The sequence below is a fragment of the Hyposmocoma kahamanoa genome, unplaced genomic scaffold, assembly GCF_003589595.1.
Source record: "Hyposmocoma kahamanoa isolate Upper Pololo Valley unplaced genomic scaffold, ASM358959v1 66, whole genome shotgun sequence".
NCBI classification, from domain to species: Eukaryota; Metazoa; Arthropoda; class Insecta; order Lepidoptera; family Cosmopterigidae; genus Hyposmocoma; species Hyposmocoma kahamanoa.
In genome coordinates this window covers 11479806-11504781 of record NW_020653854.1, presented here as the reverse complement: position 1 = coordinate 11504781, position 24976 = coordinate 11479806, and the positions used below count along the sequence as shown (strand labels likewise).

General features: G+C 37.2%; 2 protein-coding genes across 2 annotated transcripts; one reads left to right on the top strand and one right to left on the bottom strand.

Moving 5' to 3' along the window:
* The first annotated feature begins 3652 nt into the window (after window positions 1-3652).
* LOC113231886 lies at window positions 3653-4813 on the top strand. Its single transcript, XM_026466427.1, has 2 exons — window positions 3653-4276; window positions 4544-4813. The coding sequence occupies exons 1-2, from the start codon at window positions 3653-3655 to the stop codon at window positions 4811-4813; spliced, it is 894 nt and encodes a 297-aa protein (XP_026322212.1).
* A 14047-nt stretch (window positions 4814-18860) lies between these two features.
* On the bottom strand, window positions 18861-20150 carry LOC113231885 (general transcription factor II-I repeat domain-containing protein 2A-like). Its single transcript, XM_026466426.1, has one exon. It carries the CDS (start codon window positions 20148-20150, stop codon window positions 18861-18863), a length of 1290 nt encoding a protein of 429 aa, XP_026322211.1.
* Window positions 20151-24976: the final 4826 nt, after the last annotated feature.

The following is a 24976-nucleotide window of genomic DNA, read 5'->3' as shown; positions in this document are numbered from 1 at the left end:
GACGCAAGCACATAGAAAAATTCGTGAGGTCCGTTGGTTCGTTCCGTGGCTTAGTTGGTATAGCGTCTGGCACGGTATGCAAGAAGACGTCGGTTCGAATCCGACCGGATCGAAGGAATTTTTCTGAGTGTTTTTTCTGAGTGTTCGATCTTTGTATTAATAATTATAACAAACTTGTGAAGTAATTTCACAAACAATAATTGAATGTCATGGTAGTAAAACATCGCAACATTCAATAAAAAAACTTAAAAAATGTTATTAAGAAGGTAGTATACCTCTTCCGATAATTCGATAATAGTTTGTTACATGTAGTATCATAATACGGTATAATACAATTTAATATAATTTAATCGAATCTAATAATAGGTACACACGATATTGTACATATGATAATAATAATTGTGGTTACACTTTTGCACTTGGTTAGTCTTGTAATGATAGTTGCTAACTTGTGTATGTAAAGAAAGATTTTTTTTAATAACGCACACACTCGTTGCCCCGCACTGTATATCCATGAACACACGCATAAACCAGCACAAATTACACCCAAATTCACGAGAGAAATAAATGTAGGCCAATATTTCTCCCGACACAGGACCTCTGCGTGGCAGACTCAGCACGGTGCCGTTCGGCCACGGAGGAAGTTAAATAAAAAATGATACGTACCTATGATTTACGATTATTCTGATTATAATGTTGGAAGAAGGTTGGTTTGTTTGAAAAAACAAATATACGCGATTTAAATCTGGAAAAATACTTTCATTTCCTAAACCTAAGCAAGATTTTATTTTATATTAATTTACTACATATCTCATCTCAACTCAAAAAGTACTAAATTCCGATTCTGATCCGATTCGGAACTCGAACTAGAAATGTTTGCAATCTCTCCGTTCAAATAAAAAAAAAACTATTAGGGATGACAGTTTGTAAATAATTAATTACTGGTAATATTTATAATATTATTCGTTGATTTGTAACTTCTGTTGAATAAAATTAATTACAGACATGACTTTAAGATTAATATTACTAATAGCCCAATAGAATTTCGGGTGAAAACGTTGGAATTGTGGTAACTGTGTAACAGTCTGAGGCAAAAACCCTAAAAATCATACAGTTTTTATTTGTTGACATTTATTTTACGTTGAATTTGACTATAGTAACTACAGTTGTGTTACCTAAATTGTGTAAGGTTACGTGACAAACCAATGTTTGTCAGAACACATAAATATAAGAGACTGGAAGAACACAGTTCTATTGTTACTTTGGTAGCGTGACCTTCTACCGGTAACGTAAAGAAACTGCTATCCATTTACTGAACTGCTATAACATCTTATCTTCATCACTGCCCCATTTCTGTGGATTCCGTATTATGTGAAGCTCCGCCGTGAAACCAAGAAAACAAATACTGAACACATACCCGGCCTTGATTATACATGTGCCTATTATTTGCATTTAGCTTGAATAGGTACTGTAATATCTATCTACTTAAGTATTAATGTACTTTTCGTTTCTATTTTTATTTATAAAGTAGCTATTTAACCCGTTAATGGAGAGTAGCATTATAATGCGATTTCCAAATGCTTTCTGTGTAGTTACCGTCTAATGCTTCTCCATAGAGAAGTATCAACAACAATTTCATTTCCTGAAACTACACACATCAAAAGTGTCTAGGGATCAAGTGAATATTTTTGAAATAAAAATTATTTAAGCAATATTTACCAAATCCAGTCTCCCAGGACGACTTCTTACTTTAATGCTTATGTTTTATTTAACCGCTTACCCCTATATTTAATTAAAATAAACTAAAATTGATGTTTTTGCAAATTGTGGGAAAAAACTTAAATTAACGGCGTCAATTAAATGACAAAAAAATGGCGAAAATGATGATTTTGCTCATTTTTATTGTAAAGATAAGAAAATTAATAATCTGTATTTCCAGCATTAACACGAATCACACAATTACAGCGATTTGGCATGCTTGAGTTCATCAAAATCACTTTGAGGAATGGCCGCCCATGTGTTTTGTAACAAGTCAAAATATTGTTGTAGAGTATGTACGGTATGCATACTCGGCACAGCTCTTCTTTGAAGCATATCCCATGCGTGCTCAATTGGATTGAGGTCTGGCGATTAAGCAGGCCACGGCAGAACGTTGATACGAGCTTCGGCAAGAATGCGTGTTACGACTCTAGCCGTGTGTGGACGTGCGTTGTCATGCATTAGTTGAAATGAATCACCCAACTGGCCTCGCAAAGGGATGATAACATCTGAAACAATCCTCTCTGCGTAAACTTGAGCATTGAGGTTACCCCTGATCCAAATGAGATCGGTTCTTCCGGCGATCCAAATACCGGCCCATATCATTATTGTTCCCCCACCATATGGATGAACTTCCTGACAATATCTCAAACGTTCATGACGTCCAGATGTTCTCCAAACTCGAGTACGTCTTGTATTCGGTCTCATACCGAAGCGGGATTCATCCGAAAAGCACACATAGCGCCAGTCTTCTTCCTCCCAGTTTCTGTGTTCGCGAGCCCATCGTAAACGGGTCCTGCGATTGCAGGGTGCAATAGGTGGAACTCTGAGCGGCCTTCGGGATCGCAGACCCACTTCACGTAAACGATTTCAGATTGTTTGATCGCTTATTAGCAAGCCTGAGGAGCTGTGGAGCCTCGTAACCAACATCATGGCGGTCATGGTACGATTCCGTCGAGCAGTATTTTGGATATACCGGTCCTGTCTGCGAGTCGTGATGCGAGATCGTCCTCCATGTCGCTCGGCCACGCTGCCCGTCATGCGATAGCGCGTCCAGAGGCGACTTATGACGCTCTGTGTAGTGTTAAGAGTGAAAGCAACAGCACGTTGCCTGGAACCAGCTTCCAACATTCCGACGGCTCGCATCATCACTTCTCGGGTTAAATGATGTCGTCTCTCCATAATAATGTAAATTGTTTCGGTTCCGATGCAGATATTGTAATGATTTTGTCAAAACGCTATAACTCATTTTTATACAAAACCACATTGACAATCGATTTTCTTATTATTATCGAATTTTAAACAATATTCCTTATTTAAATGTTAAAACTCACTAAAAAGTATCAATAGCGATACAAAAAAGTTAATGTAATTAACCCTAATTGCAGCAATACTCTTAAACGTACTTGATCCCTGGACACTTTTGATGCCTGTATTTCGGATCTAAATCACGTCTATTTATTTTTCAAACAAATCAACATTTCGAGCGTTTTACAGGTCCAATGGTCACGACATGGTTGCGACATAACACGAAACGTTGGTTTGTTTGATTAAAACAAATATACGATATTTGGAATCAGAAAATATAGTTTCATTTCATATGTGTAACAAATTGCGAAAACCTAAGAATTCGATATCAATAACGTACCTACTGGAAAATTTCAATGACTTATTTTTATTTCACCACCTCAGTGGCCTAATAATTTACACCGTGGGCGTCGGACTCCGAGGGTTCGATACCCGGTAGAACCAATTTGGGAAACGAACTTTTCTCCGGTCTGTGTGTTTTGGGAAGTGCCCCAGAATTCGGTTGTTCTGGTACTCATAGTACGGTTAGGCTAGGTACGATTTCCGGCTCCCTCGGACGGCCACCATCGCATACGCGGACGATACGATGGTGGCTGCCCGGGGGCCCACCTTCCGGGAGGCGGCCCGAAGAGCCTCAACGGCGGCGGATCTCATGATCCGCCGCATAGAATCGTTGGGGCTAAGGGTCGCCGTGCCGAAGACGGAAGTGGCCGTCTTCGGCGGGAGGGGAAGAGGTTGGGTAGTGTCGGCGGGCGCCCACATGTCCATCACCAGGGAGATGGTCCCGGTCAAGGCTCAGATCAAGTGTCTGGGTCTTGTCCTGGACCGGCGGTGGAAATTCGGGGAGCACTTTCAACAGCTCGCTCCCCGAATAGTGGGCGCCGCCTCTGCGTTGGGCCGGCTACTGCCCAACCTCGGACGGCCGGGAGTCCCGTGCAGGAAGTTGTACTCCGGAGTAACCCGGAGTATGGCATTGTACGGGGCTCCCGTGTGGTGTGGGGCCTTATCAGCGGCAACGAGGGCGCTGCTGAGAAGGCCCCAGAGGGTGGTCGCCCTGCGGATGTGCAGGGCGTACCAGACAGTGGCCGCGGCCGCGGCATGCGTGCTCGCCGGAACTCCGCCGTGGGACCTCGAAGCGGAGGTCCTGGCGGAGGTTCACAACTTCCGGCGAGAGAGGAAGGTGCGAGGCGAGAACCCTGCTCCACAAGAGGTGGAGCGGGAGCGCCGCCTCGCGGTCCAGCGCATGCGGGACCGGTGGAAAGAGGGCTTGGCGGATCCCCCCTATGGAGCTAGAACCATAGGGGCGATCCGCCCTGTCCTCACTGAGTGGGTACACCGGTCCCACGGGCCACTGTCGTACCACCTTGTGCAGATCCTGACCGGACACGGCTGCTTCGGTCACTACCTGCACAAGGTGGCGAGGAGGGAGGCGTCCCCGTCGTGCCACGAGTGCGGCGCCGTGGATGACACCGCGCAGCACACCCTCGAGGTGTGTTGCCGGTGGATCGAGCGGCGCCGCACTCTGGTGGCGACAATAGGGAGGGACCTCTCGCTGCCCAGCGTGGTCGCGGCCATGCTGCGGGACGAGAGGTCCTGGGACGCGGTGGCCTCCTTTTGCGTGGAAGTGATGACGCAAAAGGAGGCGGCGGAGCGGGAGCGCGAGGACGCGCCTGACGCACCCCCACTCCGGCGCAGACGGCTGGGAAGGAGGCGGTGGCAATTTGCCGCTCAACTCCTTCCCCACTGAGGCCAGCGGACAGGGACTAGGGCCTCCTGTTCGCATTGCACGGCCTCAATCGTCTGGGGAGAGGGGCGGAGAAAACCGATCCTGAAATAGAGATGATCCCACGGCGCCGTCACAAACCCGGCGAGAGGCAAACCGATGGGGTTTAGTGGGTACACCCCTGGGTCCATGCTAGACCCAGGAGCAGCGCCCTTTTTTTTTTACAGGGTTTCCCTAGTACGGGGCTTTGAGTATGTGCGTTATTATTATTATTAATGTCTGGTTTTGTTTTCATTTTCTAAGCCTAATTTATTTTTATTATAATAAGAAGAAGATAACAGATATGACGTAATAAGTTATACCCAGTATTTTAGAGATATTTATTATTATTATTTACTTTATTCTTCTCAGCTTGTTATTATTATTATTATTATTTACTTTGTTCTTCTCAATCACACTTACGAGCCGAAGTCAAGTAAGTGCAGTATGGCGTGTATCTACGAATATGTGGTGGGTGTGTAATAGGACTTACCTACTTCGTCCTTTTCCATCTGCATTAACTTTCTGACAATGCGTCTAGTATTTACAGCTTTTTGCAAGGTTATGCAGAGGTATTCTTTACACCCTAATAGCAGTACAGCTCCTTGTGAAAGAGTTCGTCCAGGGAGGGCCACCTTACCTATTTCTGTCGCTAAGCAGTAATGTCAGCATTACTGTATTACGGTTTTGAAGGGTAAGGGTGTTGGTGAAATTACAGGCACATGAGATTTGTCAACTTATGTCTTAGGGTGATGGGCGCAGTGGCAGTGCCCCTCAGGTCTTTGCGATTTTAAGCTCTGAGTGGCACTGCAACTGTTATGAACAGGCGTGTAGCTAACCATTAGGCGGACGACTTGTTCGTCCCGTCACGTGATATTATAAAATAATAATAATAATAATAATTTACGACTATGGAGAAGAATATTAGGAATAATACCTGTTATGGAAAGAATAATTGGGATAACGTATATATTTTCTTGTCGCAAAATTTTTGACACTTCTTCCTTTAGATCTGCATATTTACTTATTTTTTCATTTATACTCTTTTGAACGTTACGTGTGTTTTATTATTATTTGCTTTATTCTTCTCGGCTTGTTAGCTGGTTTGAAACGCATTTACGGACCGAAGTCAAGTTATTATTATTATTTGAGTTCTGAATGTACTAAGTTTTCACATATTTCTACAAATTTTTCGATATTCTACGAATTTCTAAAAATAAGCCAAGATTTAATAATTTTGATTTTTGCTGTTCCCTTGCTCTGGCTAACTTCGTTGGTATGATAAGTAAGTACTGGCACTTTGTTAAATTATGCTTGAACTGAAACTTAATGAGCCTTGTGATGACGTCACTCTTTTTGCATAGCATTATTATTATCTTATAATTAATAACATCAAAATTGTTATACAATTACTTTACTGCCTTGGAAATCTATTTATGGGTTCTCGTACAATCTTTGTAGACTTCTAATTAAGTAGTGCAAAGCTGAGGTCTGCTTCACTCATAGATTTAGTTTATACTAAATCTATGGCTTCACTCACTTACTCTACTTGGCAATTCATTATTTTTGACAGCTTTTTGTTTGACATTTTAACCTTAGAAAGCTAAGCCCAGATAGAACATTGATCTGTGCATGTTTCACTTTATTTTCGCGGTAAGGCTAAACATATTGATAGTTATATATATTTTGATAGTTACCGCAATTATGAAGGTAGGTACCCATCTTGCAAACACGTCTTGAACTGTTTGATATAGACTATGGTATATTCTGTAATCTGTGACTATGGTTATAAATGATGACGATGATTTTTAAGTCACGTAACTAAAATGAGGATATAGATTAATGATGCAATAGAAGTGTTATAACCGAAACAGAAACGGAAACAGATATTAAATGTAAATCTTAACGGAAACGGAAGCGGAAGTGTAAATATTACAGAGATCTGAACGAATTAGTTCCAATAAACGCGCGTCCCAGTGACTATCACTTCGCTCGCGTGCCTGACCCTCAGATATGATATGATTAAAGTCGAAGAAGCAGAAATGAAAACTGCGGAACTTTCGCAGTTGTGGAAGCAGAAGCAGCAGAAGTTACATCACTAATATAGATTGTCACAATTATAATTATGTCGTATTAGATTAACATCATAGTCGTCTTTTCGTGTTTTACGACTTTACCTTCAGAATATGAGTTGATTGCTAGTGACTCTGTTTCGGTAATGGTGTAAAAAGGTCTTTCAAGCTTTTGCACTCTCACTCGGTATAAAAATAGCAGTAAATTACTCGGCTACTCCGCGAGCACAATGAAGGTTAAATCGTGCTAAATAGATGCGCTTGTGTTGAATATGTTTTCTTGAAGTTAATAATTTCTCCACCTACGCCTCCGCATAAAATTTGTAAATAAATAACATGAGCGGAACTACAATCACAAATGCCATCACAAAAAAAATGCCCGACACGTGTTTCGCCTGTTAATTACTCCTCAGGAGTTGTTGAAAGTACTTCCATTTTTTAACGTGCATTTCCATATAATAACGCCTGAATATAGCCTGAATATATAATTTGTCTCACGCGGTATGTTTTTGCTAAGAATAACAAAAACTAAATAGGTGTTTACTAATGAATATAGTAATGGGTATGAGTTAACTATCATTTTTTGGTTTTTATTTTCGATTTAAAAATATAAGGACGATTAAAAGATATAGATTTCTCACAGATGGCGCTATGGCAGAAAAGTCGTTAAAAAACCAAAAATGGACCTCTGCAATAAGCACAGAAATGAAAGAAAGGTCAGTTAGTTGGCATAGCGTCTGGCGCGGTTGCGAAGACCTTGTTGGTTCGAAACCAGCCGGATCGAAGGAATGTTTTCTAAGTGTTCGTCTTTGTATTCATAATTATAACATACTAGTGGACTAATTTCACAAAAAAGAATTGAATATCATGGTACTAAAACATCGTAACATTCAATACACTTAATTACAATAAAAGGACGAGTTATGAGGTAGTACTTTTTTAATCGAAAAATCAGCACGAGCACAGTTAATGTTTTCGGCTTTTAATTGAAATTGTCACTACAACACGACTAGGTATATGGGAAGACGATTATTTTTAAATCAATTAAAAATGAAACAAATTTTGTAGCTGAAATTATTTAGATCTAGACATTTCCCTTTAATACCCTGTGTGTTTGTGTGCCCTGTCAGGCACAATTTTTTGTTCCTGGTGACATTAGGAGTTTCGTGAAGGAATACAAAACGAGTGAAGTCGCCGAACTGAAAAAGTAGATAAACAAAAAATACCAGACTTAATTCTAATGTATCCAAGGGCAGACAATGTAAATGGACAGTTCACGATAGTACCTAGATAGATTCGATTGCGTGTGGAAAGGAATCACAATTTCGACTTGCCGTGAGAAACTTCCATTGAGTGTATATATATAATGAAATGAGAGAGTAAAAAGTTTTTGCTTTCCGTTGGGAAATTATAGAGTACAGAGTTAACTGCACGTCGAGTTTAAATTTATTTTCTTCACTCTTGCCCGTAAATTGTAATACGATTGCATGTAGGCTAACTTGACTTGAAATAAAACCCTTGGGCCTGTTTTCTTCTCAATACCGATCATGGCTGTAATGAGAAGAAAAAAGGCCGTCGTGTTACGTTTAAAAAAGTTACGTGCATGTGTGATGAAAAATATCGCTTCACGGGCGGTACGGAAATTACGAACCTCGGCTCTGAAAGCCATCAGTCTTCGACTTCTGGCTTCTAATAGAGACTCGATCGTTATTCCTTACTTACCGCCCTTACTACGCATTGTACTATTATTAAGGGTGACGGTGAAATCACAGACACGTGGGACTTGTCAACTTATGTCTGAGGGTGATGAGGGCAGCGGCACTTAAGTTGCTATGGCCAGGCGTGTCGCTTACCATCAGCTGCACGACTTGCCTGTGCCTTCACTAGATATCAGAAAAATCAACCTTATGCCGCCTTAACATTGACTTACAATTATATGGACGTCGGGTCCGCGCTAAAAAGTGTCCGCACTTGTAAGGCGCTAAATCCTATACAGAGCGAAACTCCGCTTTAGTCTTCATTTGTTCGACTGACAGCGCGATACTGCGATGATATTACAATTTAAATTTCGAATAGGTTGACTTGGGACATTTTTTTCGTGGTTTTTGTGTTAGACCCGTCGTCCATTTATTTGTAAGTCAATGCGCCTTAAGATTCGATACTACCTCAGCTCGAATTCAATTTTTTCCGCACAAATACGGTTTCGTTTGCTTGAATGGAGCTGCAAGAATAACTGATTTTATTTCAGAATTTATTTTTTTACAAACAAAAAATGTATATCGTATTACGCGTTCTATTTAGTTGAGTTGATATAAATAAAATCATTGGTATAATGTAAAATACCTTACCTATTGAATACAGCGTTTTTCTTGTAAAATTTCGAGGTAAGTTAAAGAAAGAAACGAAAATTTTATAGAAATCGTGTTTACAGTGTCTCAATTTGACTGTATATTTTTTCCAAAGTGATTGATTCAACACTTTCATTGTTGTGCGGAATCAAATGGCTTTCCATTTGAGGTAGTACCGACTTTTAACCTTATAGCGACAAGAACGATCTAAAACGTGAAACGGTCAACGCTTCCTTTGTTCGACTGTACTAGCTTAAAACATTTTGAATTGCTGTTGATTTATAGCTTAATTTAATTTTCATGTAAAAAGAAAAATATGTATTAAGGTTTTCATTTTGTTATTTCTTTATTGAACGATTAATTAAAGAATATGACGTTTATGTTATTTCTATAGACATCTGTATCAAACTACGTTCCACTGTTTAGCTTGAGTTTCTCCGACAATGTGGGCTTATTGACAGGTACAGAGTCCGTGAATTTGTTACGCAGAAACCCGTTATTTCTAGGATACCTGACGGCAATAATTTTAAAATATGACATTACCGACTCTAACTTTGTCTCTGACATTGATATGTACAAGACAAGGACACCAATATATATCCTTTGCAGTAAAAAGATTAATAACAATAGAATAAAAAATGTATTGCAATGCGTTTAATTGAGCAGTAAGTGTGTAAAAAAGAGTAGTTGTGTAAAAAAGAGTAGTTGTACACCAGAAACTTCACTTTTGTGGCTGTCACAGTGGTATTTGCACAGCTGCCCATTTACATAGCTACACAGTGGTATTAAAAAAATAAAAAAGATTACATAATCTCGCAAATCAACTCATTTCTAGGTTGTACGTCATCCATTTGTAGAATTTTGGTTGAAATGTGCTATTGATTCGATAAATAATTAAAAAACCTGGAAATTTTTACGTTTTCGTAATGGTACGCAAATTTTAAGCTGTTGCGGCTGCCCCCGTTCTGTAGAGCGTCCTGCATGTTTGCGGAAGTGCGTACCGAAGACGACGCAGTTTGACGCAGTTGTACGAAAACGCAGGATGCATATAAGAGGTTATAATAGCCTTCTGTACACTATATCCAAGGAGCTTATTCGATAGTGTGCCACTGGACCAGAATTCATGTCACCATGAAGGGCTGGTGACATGAATACTAATTGCGCATACCTATTGGCTGGTGACATGTATAGGTACTTATTGTCAATTCCTATTATTTATTTTTCATTATTTTCTATTTTTTGAGCATAACTTACTAACATAGACCTAAGTTTTCAATCGTTACTAACAAAGTTAATCAAATATCTTAAATAAAAAGTTATTATTATTATATAAGTTTATCGTTTTTTTTTGTCCTGACTATAAACACACAAAGTTTTTGCAGAGAAATAAAGTTTTTTCATGTTTTTATGTTAGAACCAACAAGAAAATTATATTAGGTAACCCAGAAACAAAAATCATGTTGCATGGTGTTATGACAGTGCAAGGTTCAACACGCGTATCGGAAAATTCGTCTGAATTATTTTTTTCTAGTTTTTTAAAATTTATTGAATCCATTTAACGCAAAATAGTTAGTAATGTGGAGGCAGTTATATCAAGCCATGTTGCTAATTCCTACCTCGTTTACAATTGAACATTGTCCACAAGTTGTTGCAAAATATGGGGTCCATTCGCCATTTAAAAATTTCCACTGTGGAATTGGCGAAACTGCATAATGGGGTCGTTAGTTGTATCCATTCCATAACCGCTCCGTGCAAGTTTCGAATCGTTTGTGGTATAACATCATTATCCGCGTCGGAATTTTAGCAGAAAACACGTTTAATTTCAAAGCTAACGCAAAATTAACCAAAACAAGTGCAAATGAATAACGACAAAATTTTAATTTATAGACATGAGATTTTATTTGAAAGACGTTCCTAATTCGAATCTTATACTATAAAGCTTTTATTTCTAAGTGGCCAGAACTTTAGAACAGCAATTTCATAATATACTTCTAATATAATATAGGTTTCGATAAATATTTACAGTGATACTGACAATTCGCTAAATTAATTTCATATTGCGGCGCGGCTTGTGTCTCGGAATTCAAGTGCCTGAAGTGACGTCAACGATCCAATCGCGTCAGAGAATAGGATAACAGGTAAACAGGATGAATGATCATTTTGCACGATATTGACATACAGACTACAATCTACTATTCTGTGGAATGTACAAGAGACATTGTATTGTAGATATTGTTACAAATTATATTTGATATAATAATAAAGAGTTCATCCAGAGCAATATCGCCACCATACTTAGGTATTTCTGCCGCCAAGTAGTGTTGTGAACATTACTGCGTACCGATTTATTGGACAACATCACATACGTTGCAGTAAGTATTATCATGACAATTACCATGGTAATTACCGCTGCATTCCCTGTTTTATTACAGTTTGAGCAACTTAAGACTGTCCTGATTCGAAAATTACTAGATAAGGTGTGATGAAGGTACAATCGGGTACAAATATGAAAATGAGTAAAGGCATTGAGTATATAACCAGAAAAGTGAAGGTGAAGGCTCCCAAGTATCGATTATTAAAAAAGACCGTAACTGGAGACAGTAAATTTTAAGAATTATCAATACATACTTACCAGGAAACATACTTCTTTATAAGTAATTGTGATTTCTTGAAGTTAACATATGTATGCACTAATATTCTAGAAATAATAGCTTTATTGAGTCATAATATTGTAGGTAATAACTACGCAGATTTTTAAAGTACATTTGATTTTTTATTGTAAACGACGGGATATGTATTACCAATTGCTTGCGAAAATATAACCTAAATATTGACTAAGTAACTGAATGCTAAACTTTGTAAATGTTTCATGATGAGAGGAGGCCTGTACACAGCAGTGGGCTAACTATTATTATATAATATTTTTTCTAGCAGTAGAACTCCTTGTGAAAGAGTTGGTCCTGGGAGGTACGGCCACCTTACTTTAGCCTGCCGCCATGGTGATATGAGCATTTACTGTTCCGGGTTTTGAAGGGTAAGAGAGCTGGGGAAATTGCAGGCACATGGGACTTGTCAACTTATGTCTCGGGGTGATTATATTATTACAATACTTGCTCTTTGTACAATTTGTTTCAATTTCTTATAATTTGACTTACAATATTACGGTATGAAAGATATTACAATGTTTTTCCCTAAAGTAGCACAATACCTTTGGTGTTCAGCGGTATCGTCTCAGATGTAGGCACTTACGCTGTCATACGTAGATTCTCAAACGTTGTGACAAATTGGAAAAAAGTAATCTAATCATGTATTTATAATACCAGAAAGTAATAAAAATTATACGTGGGGCACTGCCAAATGTGTGCGTGACTCTTTATATTATTGAGTTGTTTTCAGGTTTCTATTATTAAAAACCATAATATTTGGATCAATAATTTGATTATAAAACTCAAGAAGATCTTTTAACCTCAAAAAGATAATTAGAACTTTCCATCCTTAAGGTAATTTAAATGGAAATGTTAGTTAAGGCGAATAAAAATTGTAGCCTTTGATTACAAGAACAAAAACTGAGTGCGGTGGTTTTAGAAAAAACATTTTTAAGAAGTATTAATAAATTGACCTCAATACTATAACATTTTGTTGCTCATGCATTCTTTTGATTTTGTATGAAAAAAATTCAATAATTAAATGTTTTATTACCTACCTGCGTAATCAGCTCAATATACAGTTTGCTGTAGAATATAGCAGATTTTGCTGTAGATTATAGAAGAGGCAGTTACGTCTACTTGGTTCAATTATATTTCATCAACATAACAAATTAGATGTTGCACATTTTTGTACATTATGTCACGATGCAATTCAGGTTCTTTGAATATACTGTCACCTTTTTATTGTTGAAACAATTTTGTGATGTCTTTGCTCAAGGAATAGTTTCCATTTTCTCACGATATTAAATACGAGAATAATGTACACGTGTAAAATCATGTTTAGGATTGTTCATTCTAAAGTGTTCTATTGGATATGGTCTTTCCTTATTCCCTTATAGGTACAACACATTCACAGCATCCACAATAAAATTGTATGTATTAGGACATAAGATACTCGTAAATTCGATAAATACAGTAGGCTTTTCTTGTAGCAGGTGAAAACGATGGCGAAACTTCTGCATGCAATCTAAATATTTAGGACTTTAATATGGACAAAGTTAGAGTTAAAAAGGCATAATGAAATTGTAGAAATTTTATAAAGATAAGTAATTAAAAATTAAAATGATGCAATAAAATGAAACGTGATGTTGTTGGCAAAATTTGTATTTATTCAAATGGAAGTTTCTGGAGCCTGCTGGCCGTCTGGCCTCCCATTTTACAAACATCCTCGCACAGCCGATGATCATCGACAACAACACACTGTGAAACTAGTGTTAAACCATTTAATATTAATAATAATTAACCAATTACAGAATGCCATTGTATTTTAATTGGCTGCTCTATAGTGATTGGTGATGCATTAACACATGCACCACTAAGGATACGTTGGCTTTACCAAAGACAAGCCATTTGCCATGGTGTGGTGGTAGTCCCACGTGCTTGTACTTTCACCAGCACTCGGATTACAGCTTGACGGCGGAAATAGTGAGGTGGCAGACTTTCCCAGGACGATTTTTTTCACAAGGAGAAATTTTTTAAACAGCAGTAATTGAGATTTTAGTGCAGTAGAACTAAAATTTCAATTACTGTTGTTTAAAGACTGGCTTATCGTCCTTTCTCTAGGAGATTAATTTATCACTGTCTCACGACAGCATCTGGGTGGTTTTTTTTTGCAAAAATTCTTTCCTTCCTATTTGTCAAGACAAATAGGAAGGAAAGAATTCTTTCTCAAGGAAAGGCGTGTGGAAGTTACATTAGTGTGCTGTATCAGAAACAATGATTTTTAAAAGGGATTTGCGTAATTACAACCGAAAACCAATGTATTTTTATGTGTTTTATGGTAGTGTTGCATCAGGAAATCCAAGATAGATACCCTTCGCCTAGAGAGTTGAGGGTTATGTCGGACTCGTACCGACTAAAGCTTTACGATGTCTCGCCCTGTCGCTTTCCGGTAGGAACACGGGGATACACATTACCACGAACCCACCAGCGACTGCCGTCTCCGGCACTACCTTGCTAGACTACTTACAGAGTCTGTCTCTACGCCATATGCTAATGACGAACCGCAACGAAACATAGTGCACGTCATCCAGCCTGGAGGACTGAGGAGAACGGAGACACCATTAGAGCACCGAATCCTCACATCCGATGCCCGGAGGCCCTCGTTATAGAGGCAAGTGGAGGGTATGTGCCTGCCGCCTGTGCCCTAATCATCCTGCGACGGATCGGATGATAGAACACACCGTCTTTCCTCATCCGCTCCGCTATCTCCTTCGCTCCTAACAGCGTTTGTACCCCAACTTCGGTCCTTCACCAAACAACCTCGCTGCTCTTTTCATTAAGTATCCCTGTTCTTTGTCTTCTTTGCCAATCTAAGTTGGACCGTACCATAATCGTAAAACCCAAAACTTCTCCGGATTCAAAATCGAATTAACCTGACTTTTTGTCTTTTATCTGTTATACCCCATGTGTGTTCGAAACATGTTAAATAAAGAGAACAAATGGGAATAATTATAACCATTTATTTTATAAATAAAAACCTACTTCCAAATTTAGCTCCGCTTTCGCTGTGTTCGTTACCGTGATCTCAGCAACGATAACTGAAACGTATTATATGGAACTCCTCGACAAAACGAATACTATGAGCCCAAATATGTTGTAGCTGCTTTATATTGTCGAAGAGTATCTCTCATTTGACTGCCATTTCCATCATCAGATCAACTCTAGGTCATTATAACATGTTACTTTCATTTGAATTATTTAATAAACAAAAAATGCAATCGAAGCTCCTCTTTCTTTCAAGTCGGTTAAAAAGAGATAGTGTGAGAGACGTTTTACAAAAAGTAAAACAAACTAGTGTTAGTGATTTTAGTGGATGTCTCTGTTTGCGTGTAAAATAAAAGTGTGTTAGGAGATAGGCAATTTAAAAACAAGTTGCAGACGTTTCATGGAATAAACTATCTAAGAGACCTTTTAAAACGTTGACTAAACAATAAATAAGGAAAGACTGCAAGAATTAAATAAGAACGATGAATATAAGAACAAGCTGCGAATGAGGTTCAATGAGTTGAAAGCGAATTCTGAAAATCTGAATTAAATTGAATAGACATGAAAGTGTGAGACTACTTCGCGCTTTATATCGCTCTCGCACAAGTCGCTTCTTGTCGTGCTAGCCATACAGATTCCTTGCGAAAATGTTCGTCCAGGAAAGTATGCCACCTTACCTATTTTTGCCGCCAAGCGGTAATGTGAGAATTACTGCGTTTCGGATTTGAAGGGTAAAAGCGTGCTGGTGAAATTACAGGCCAATGGGATTGTCATCTTAGGTATTATCTTTGCGATTTAAAGCTCTGAGTGGTACTGCAATTGCTATGGATAGGCGTGTTGCTTACCACCGGGTGCACGATCTGGTCACTTGGTATCTTAAAAAAAAGAAACAATGTGGTTGTAGACAATGATGATGATTATGACGTAAGTTTGCAAAGGAAACTGCGATAATTGAAGAGATCGATGCTTGTGGTTAGTCTGTGTGAATCGAAAGGGCGCATATCAATCATAAACATCATTTATAATAGTCGAATGAATGGAAAGCGCGCTTTATGTGCGTTTAATAACTCAAGCTGGTTTCATCACGATGTTTTCCTTCGAGATATTGCTACTAAACCTGATCAGGTACATCATTGGGATTCGAACCGTCTACCTCTCGACTGAGAAGCGACCACTCTTCAAAACTTAGGTAACAGTAGATATATAGATATAGATATAGCACCAGAGTCACGAAATTCTCTCTGGGGCACTACCCAGAACACCCAAGCCGCAACCAATTCAGAGGAAAAGTTAATTACCCAAATTATTCTTGCCCGAATATTATTATTTAGATAAGTACTTAATTATAAATTTCCTTAACGATGAACAATAATTTTGCAAAGTAACTAAAAAAATGAAAACGCATGGTTTGTGGAAGAGTTTGTCTAGGGAAGTATTGCCTTACCTATTTCTGCTGTCAAGCAGCATTATCGCCTTCCAGTTATGAAGGGTAAGTGTGCTGAAAGTAATTTCAACACCCTTACCCTTGCACATGCACATGGGACTCGTCAACTTATGTCTCAGGGTGACAGGCGCAGTGGCAGTACCCCTCAGATCTTTGAGGTTTGAAGCTCTAAGTGGCATTGCAACTGTTACGGACAGGCATGTCGCTTACCACCAGGTGCACGACTTATTCATCCCGTCACTTAGTATCGTTAAAAAAGCAGTCAGATGTTTCCTTGATGGAAATGGTATTCGCCGTCTATAAACTATTGCGATACCTATTAAGGAAATACTTATGGAATTCAACACGGCTCACAACCACCGCTTCTGCGCGACAGACCGCGCGCGAATTTTACGTCAGTCAATTGTTTGAATTGTAAATTCAAGGTTACAAATTAGTTTGATAATTTAACAGACAAAACAAAATACTTTTGATACACAAAGATACTTATGAGTTTCGCTGTACCGGATGATAAAGTTTTGAGAATACGTGGCAATGTGGCAATGATAAACTTTTTCGATGTTTGAAAGAAATGTAAATAATTTTTTGTTGATGTTCTTAAATAACGGCCAGATCAAAGTGTTTGGAATTAAAGATTCGTATGAATGAAGGAAGGATAGGAAGTATATTCCTGGATTGTAACAAGTACTTATTCCCAGTTTCTGCTTTTTTTCTCATTGAAAGCTATTTTAGCGAATTAATCGTAATAATACTTTGTACTTACTGTAAACGCTCATGAACATTTGCAACATCAGACGAGCTGCCTATGCGTTGCCAGTCTTTGGAAGCCCTGTAAACACGCTTTTTGAAGAACCCCATGTCATAGCGCGAAGGAAATACTTCAGGAGGAAGATTCCACATCTTGCAGGTTCGAGGAAGGAAGGAACGAGATGGGTCAAGCTGGTATTTGGGATCTCCTGCCAGAAATGCGAGCACCATATTGTTTCACGTTTATTAAATCAAATCAGTATCAAAAATACTTAAGCGTCTTTTTTTAACCTAAACGTAAGCATCCAATGACAGCCAGAACACAATTTACAAATCCAATTTCGTTGGTCAACATTTGATGTTTGCGAGTGTACCTACTGACTAAAAAAATGTGTTAATACCGACCTTTTGGGTTGCAGGTATTAAAATTATCATGGACATTTTCGACCTCGACATAAGAACTATTACACACTTAAAATATATAACTAGTTCGAACCCGAAACAGATAAATAAGATCTATAAAATACAAACAAACTGGTAACAGAAGCTTAAAGTGTTTTTGATTATACGGTTGACTAAAGTTAAATACTGTTTTTTCTCATGTCATCGTCAGCTTTTCTCATATTTTGGGTGACGACAACACGAACGACTTTTCCTTTTATTTGTGGTACAGGAACATACACTACGCGGTATACACTACTAATATAAACAGGCCAGGCCTTGTCAAACATCGATTACTATGGCCACTAATAGCGTCGTATGTCTGCTTATACTGGTAAATTACAACTGACGTACATCTTCGATGCCTCTGAAATGATTAGAAATTCAAAGTACCGAACAAAATAGCTTTTTAAGTTAAATAAAAAAAAATGATTTGGCGATAATGCAGCTCTCTATTTCTATTATTATAGTTCGATATATCTTGCTTAATTATTTTAATTATGGGATATCTGAACGAAAATTGTTTATCGCATTGTGATCCAATAATATCAAGCAATTGTTGCGGTATGCATAAATAAAATGATTTCAGTCTCTCTAATAACAAACGTTTTATAGCAGAAGGCATATGGACGTGTGCAAAAAGGCATTAGTTGCTAAAATATAAAATTAAAACTTACTTTCAAAAATAATAAAATGTATCACTTAGGTCATGGGAGAAGCGAAAGGTGGTGTTCCACGGCCCGTGATTCCATGGGCTGCGCCGCGCGCTGCGCCGATTTGAACGGGCGTGCTCGCGCCACAGGCCCGTACATGAGATCCGGCATCACAGAACAATAAATACAATAGGTCTCGAAATATCTATCTGAGCTCAGTTCGCCACTTTCGCTTTGTATGTTATGGTTGTGTCATTCTTTACTGCTAATTCTCTAAAATCCTAGAAAAATGCCTTAATGTGCTGTTATTTAAGAATGTGTGAGTTTTGGCAATATCGGTTCTGATAGAAAGCAAGCCTTAAAGACACTCTTTTACTTTAGATTAGACCAGGTATGGGCAACCTTTAACATGTTGAGGGCCAAACTTTAGTATGCAAATAGGTTCGCGGGCCGCGTTTAAAAGTGCTTAGTGCATTTTAAAGTAATTAGCGTCAATAGATGTCAGACATAAAATAATATCACAATGTTATTCTAGTACTAGTACAATTTATTTAAAAAATGAAATTTAAAAAATGGTACAACATCATATCGGTAAATCGATAAATTTGCAATTGCTACAAACTACGAAAGTCAATCAATGAGACACTTGAGCTTGAATTTGGGAAACTAATCCATCGATATTTGGATTAATTCCACTGATACAAACACGTAAAGAATTTTCCAAATTATCGTCAGTCCGTCTTGTACGATGTGTTGATTTATTAATTTTCATCATCGAAAAGAACTGTTCGCATTTATAAGTACTGCCAAAACCACAAATCAATCTTCTTGCGAATTTTCTAAGCTGCGGAAAATTGTCTTCTTCTAGGTATTTTTTGTAGAAATCGCACAACTCTACTTCTTCAAATTTAGATTTTAGGAGTGAGTTTTCTTGAATTTCGATCAACACCATTTGTAAGTGTATTGGAGCATTTTGTACATTACTTTTGAAATCGCTAAATCTGTTCGAAAATTGTTCCGACAGTAACTTGAGTTCTTCAGCATATTGAGCATAAGCAATATTTTCATACGTAGAGAGCGTGTTGAAATGGTAACTATTACCAGATAGCATCTGTGACTCCCACAAGCGCAGTTTGACCTGAAATGCTTTCAAATGGCTGTACAAATCATTTACTAACTGTCCTTGTTTTTGTAGTTTCAAATTTAAATCATTCAAATAGCCTGTTAGATCGACCAGAAATGCTAAGTCACATATCCATTTTGGGTCACTCAATTCAGATAGTGGTTTATCTTTTATTTTCATAAAGTCTGCTATCTCATTTCTAAGCTCGTAAAACCGTTTCAACATTTTTCCTTTGCTCAGCCATCTGACTTCACAATAATATGTTACGTCGTTATATTCAGCGGATATTTCATCCAAGAACCCCTTGAACTGACGATGGTTAAGCCCTCGAGATCGAATAAAATTGATGGTTTTTACTACCACATCCATAACATGCTGGAGTCGAATGGACTTAGAACACAAGTTCTGTTGGTGGATAATGCAATGAAGGACTATCAAATCATCTTTTTGCACATTTAATGCTGTTGCTTTTTCATTTAAAATTCCGATGAAACCTTTACGTAAGCCGACCATAGAAGGTGCACCATCAGTGCATACTCCCTTTAATTTTGACCATGGCAAGCCAAATCTTGTGAATACCTTTTGAACTTCATTAAAAATATCCTCCCCTGTAGTGGTTCCTTTTAGCGGCTGTAAAGCAAACAATTCCTCAGTAACAGTGAACTCCTTATCAACACCTCGAATAAATATAGTCAGTTGAGCTGTGTCCGACAAATCCATGCTCTCGTCTAATGCTATGGAAAATGATTCAAAACCAGCCATACGGTCAGTCAATGTTGTTTTTATATCATTAGCCATCATTTCTATACGTCGAACAACGGTTCGTCTTGACAAACTAATTTTTTCAAATTCATTTTTCTTTTCAGGACACAAAACACTGCAAACTTCTAACATACACTCCTTAATAAATTCTCCTTTGGCAAATGGTTAATGCCTTTGCCAATTTTGAGCTAACTATAAAACTAGCTTTCACAACATTATCAAGTTGTGTTCTTTGTTTATGAAACATTTGTTGCTGTTTCTCCAAATTTGCTGTAAGCTTCTGGATTTTGTCTGTTCTTAATTGTCCTGTCAGTGAGTGTAGCGCAGTATGCTTAGTTAAGTAATGCCTCTTTATATTGAATTCTTTCATTACTGAAATGGATTCATTACACAGCAAACAAATAGGCTTACCATTCTGCAAAATAAAAAAGAATTCTTCAGTCCATTTTTCTTGAAACTGGCGTCCCTCTGTATCTACTTTTCGTTTTTTTCCACCAGACATCATTTTTGTTAACTTTTCGTTCTTTAAACTTGATAACAATACAAACTATAGTTAGTACACTACCACTCAAGATGCACACAAAGTTCACGGCTCAAACAGTTCGCTAGAATATCGCTTGTCGAAGTTATCACCTCGGTAGCTCGAATAGAACTGCACAAATGTTATAGGCAAAATGAAGGAATATTCTGGAATAAACTAGTATTAGAATAATTGAGAAGCAATAAGTCTTTGATGTTTGCCGCCCGTGAGGCGTCGGGCGGCAAACATCAAAGACTTTGATCGAGTAAGCCGAGTGGCGGCGATTATCAAAGAGTGAGGCGGCAAACATCAAAGGATTAGATGTTTGGGGCTTCACTGTCGCTGTGAGTGTAAGTACCTAGTTTAATATTTTTTCATTGAGTTTTTTTTTCAAAATGTCTCGCGGGCCGGATTATATCTTACAGCGGGCCAGATGCGGCCCGCGGGCCGCATGTTGCCCATATGTGGATTAGACTCACTTTTTTTTCTTCCTTCAGAGGCACTCTTCCTGCGGCGATGGTGCCCGAGCGCATTTCGGCCATTCTCACATTCTCTGCCTAATTACCGTAGCTATTGTTTTTTCTCCCTAATTATACCTACCCAATAACATTGAAATATGAAAACTTCAAGCTAAACTATCAATATGTCTAAATTGTATTAGAATAAACAAAGTAATTTTTTCGAGATATTAAGACACAAATACTTAATTGAAACGGTAATAAGATCTAATTACCATAGCCATGGATACGGTAATTATAAAGTTTAAACATTTTTATCTCTCATTCTGAAACCCTCTACAATACTGTGACTTTACTCTATAATAAAGCAGTAATTTTATATACATGCCGAATTGTCAACAACTTCCTGCAGATAGAAAAACACGAAATAGGCCCTTATCACAAGATACCCTCAACATACATAGATACGTACCACACTACGGGTCGTTTTCCAGAACTTGTGTTGTGAGTATTGAGTGTAGTTCTGGAATATGACCCTACATTTACTTGATTTCGGTCCGTAAATGTATTTAATACCAGATAAGAGGCTGAGAAAAGGAAAACATTATAATAAATGCAAAATGTATCGTTTAGGCCGTGTGAAAGGCGAGAGCCTAAAATAAATATCGGAAATAATTTAATAGCTACGAAATGAAACTATTTTTCCGGATTTAAATCGCGTATATTTGGTTTTTCAAACAAACCGACGTTTCGGACCCTTTACAGGTCCCATGGTCACGGTTGATGGGACCTGTAAAGGGCCCGGAACGTCGGTTTGTTCGAAAAAAAACAAATATACGCGATTTAAATCCGGAAAAATAGTTTCATTTCCTATGTGTAACAATCGCGAAAACCTAAGAACTCGATAAATGTAATAGCTAATAATAAAAAGCCTTAAATTATCAGATCCTAAATAAACCCTGTACATTACCTTACAAAAATCTGCTTTTAGATGTATATGTCGGCGCAAGATCCTGATTCCCACTGAATGCAAGAATTATTAAAATGGCTCTAAGTATTTTACTGTCAATTGATAATTGTTTCATGATAGAATAATGATAACCCTCTGTTTCTTATAGATTTTGTGAACAATGCTTAATTATCATTTGATAATAAGTGAAAACGATTAAGTATTGGTGTTAGTAACCTTCCAAAAAGTAAACATGATAAAGCAATTGACATTTAATTATTAATATTATTCTAAATTCATATTGCCCTTTATGAATACTCGATCATTCGGTTTAATTACAATATTGTCTTTAGATTTAAAATTACATTGTAAACAGTTTCATCGAAGCATACGACATCTACCGACATGCTTCGTAATTATTTATTTCTAATATGTTCAAATAATTCGCATCTTATTATTAATGTTATTCTAAATTTATATTGCCATTTATGAATACTAAATTACTCATTTTTACAACTAAAATATTGTTTTAAAATTTAAAATTAGATCCGTCGGAGCGTGTGACATCTACGAGTAGCAACATCCTTTGTAATTATTTATTTGTAATATGTTAAAACAATTCACATTTAATTATTAATGTTATTCTAAATTAATATTACTGTTTATGAATACTCAACAACTCATTTCAGTTACAATATTGTCTTTCGATGTAAGATTATTATTTTACAAATAGTTCTATCGAAGCATGCGACACTTGGCGACATGCTTCGTATTTCGTATTTCTATTTATTGAACTTATTGTTTAGATAAAATAAAATAAGTAATGTTTAAAAATCCTATTTAATTAAAAGATAATTGTTGACAACAATTGATGGTAATATTTGAATTTTTAAAACTTAATTTAATTGAATTATTTTGTTTCACCGGAAGTATGTTAAAAATGAAAAAATTGCGCTCTGTTTTTAGCGCGTTGCGGTTAGAAAAGTTCACGTTGATATAAAAGCTAAATCACTTTTGGTGAGACATCATTCTTTTGCTGGAGCTCGAAATTACTTCTAAAAATTGTGCGTACTGGTATTCTTTTAATTATAATTTCATTTCTGTTCGTACAATTATTATAATCTTGTTTGTGCTGGTGAAAATAAAGGTTATCATTTTTCATTGAAAAGTTCTATTACTTGCAATGAGTGATCCTGGCAGCCTGGCTGACGTCACCATTCCTAAAAATTCGACCGAGGTTTCTGCTCCATTATATACAATCACGCAGATAGAAGACAAAATAAGTTCTTATCACAAGACACCCACAATATTGATGACTACTATAACTACGTTTACTAGGTTTCGGGCCGTAAATCTAGTTAATACCAGCCCAAGGGATGAGAAAAGAAAAGAAAATAGGGATCGGTATCATAATAGCTACATCTTCAAAATGATCAGCGTAAGGAAAACGAACACTCATGCAGAAAGACTATAACTTCTAACGATTTGGTAGCAAAACGACTAGTTATCAAAATGACCATGTCGTTAAACGGACCACATGTTAAAAACGACAAGGTATAGTTTAGTTAAAATTTGTTACATTTATTTTATTTATTGAATATCACGTTATATTTTTTGGTGAAACTACAGGCACATGGGAGTTGTCAATTTATGTCTCAGGGTGTCGGGCGCAGTGGCAGTGCCCCTCAGACCTTTGTGATATAAAAATCTGAGTGGCACTGCAACTGTTAGGGACAGGCGTGTCATTTACCACCAGGTATGCGACTTGTTCGTCCCGTCACTTAGTATTATAACAAAAAACTACCATGATTTTCAATTATTTTTTTGTGAAAATATATCACTAATCAGCCAAGAATTAATTTAAAAAAGTTCGATTCTCAAATTGGCCCTACCGAAAATCGAACTCGCGACCTCCACGCTTCGCAATCGTAATGCTAACCACTGGGCCACCGAGGCCGTCCCAGTCAATAGTACTAATACAGCAAGCTTAATACATAGTACAAGGAAAAATCACAAGAGGACTATCGGAATAAAGATAAGCTCGTTAACCGCACGTATTGTTTTATGGAAAAGCGTATAGGTATATCTTACCCTCGTTACACTTGTCTAAAACAAATGACATGACAAAAGTCTGAATTTACTGAACACACATTTTGTATAACGCAGCCTGTACCTATTATGAACGGGTGTGTAATGAAAGATATAACAACAAATAATCAATTTTTACTTTGTATAACAACATTTGACATAATTTCTAAGGATATATCGAGTTCTTAGGTTTTCGCGATTGTTACACATAGGAAATGAAACTATTTTTCCGGATTTAAATTCTAAGTATATAATCATTCACTGTATATAATCAACGAAAGGTATAACAACAAAAGGCATAATTTCAATGTGTTTAGTAAACGTTCAGTATAAGAAACATTAGATATAATGATTAGATGACATAATGAACAAATGGTGTAAGTACTACCAGTTTAATGTATTAAATAATATAACACAACAATTCGTTCTAGGAATAGTTGAAGCGCCCTATATTAAGTTGATAACATTTTTTTTTCATTAAAAATACAATCGCAAAATAAAGTTCTTTTTGTATAGCTTTCAGTGCTTTTTGTGTAATAAAACATATTTATTAAAACTTTAAGCCGAATATTTAATTGCATATACTAACCTAACCTAAATCCACTGGAGGAAGTCGAATAAACTAACAAATGCAAGCAAATTCGGTTCATTCACCATTACACCTAAACACCACTGGAATTATATTTAAATACATTATACCTACTCAGTGAATGTCATATCTGAAGTGTTTATATAAAATTAACATTATGCCATCGGTATATTAGATTGAAAATTGTTATATCAATCGTCTATTGTACATAGGGACCTTTATATCATGCAAGAATATGTCAAATGTCTGTATGCAATAAAA

Coding starts and splice junctions, on each gene's coding strand:
- LOC113231886 (XM_026466427.1), top strand. CDS start 3,653: ATGGTGGCTGCCCGGGGGCCCACCTTCCGGGAGGCGGCCCGAAGAGCC. Junction 4,277..4,543: donor AGAACCCTGCTCCACAAGAG/GTGGAGCGGGAG, acceptor GACACCGCGCAG/CACACCCTCGAGGTGTGTTG.
- LOC113231885 (XM_026466426.1), bottom strand. CDS start 20,150: ATGATGGCTAATGATATAAAAACAACATTGACTGACCGTATGGCTGGT.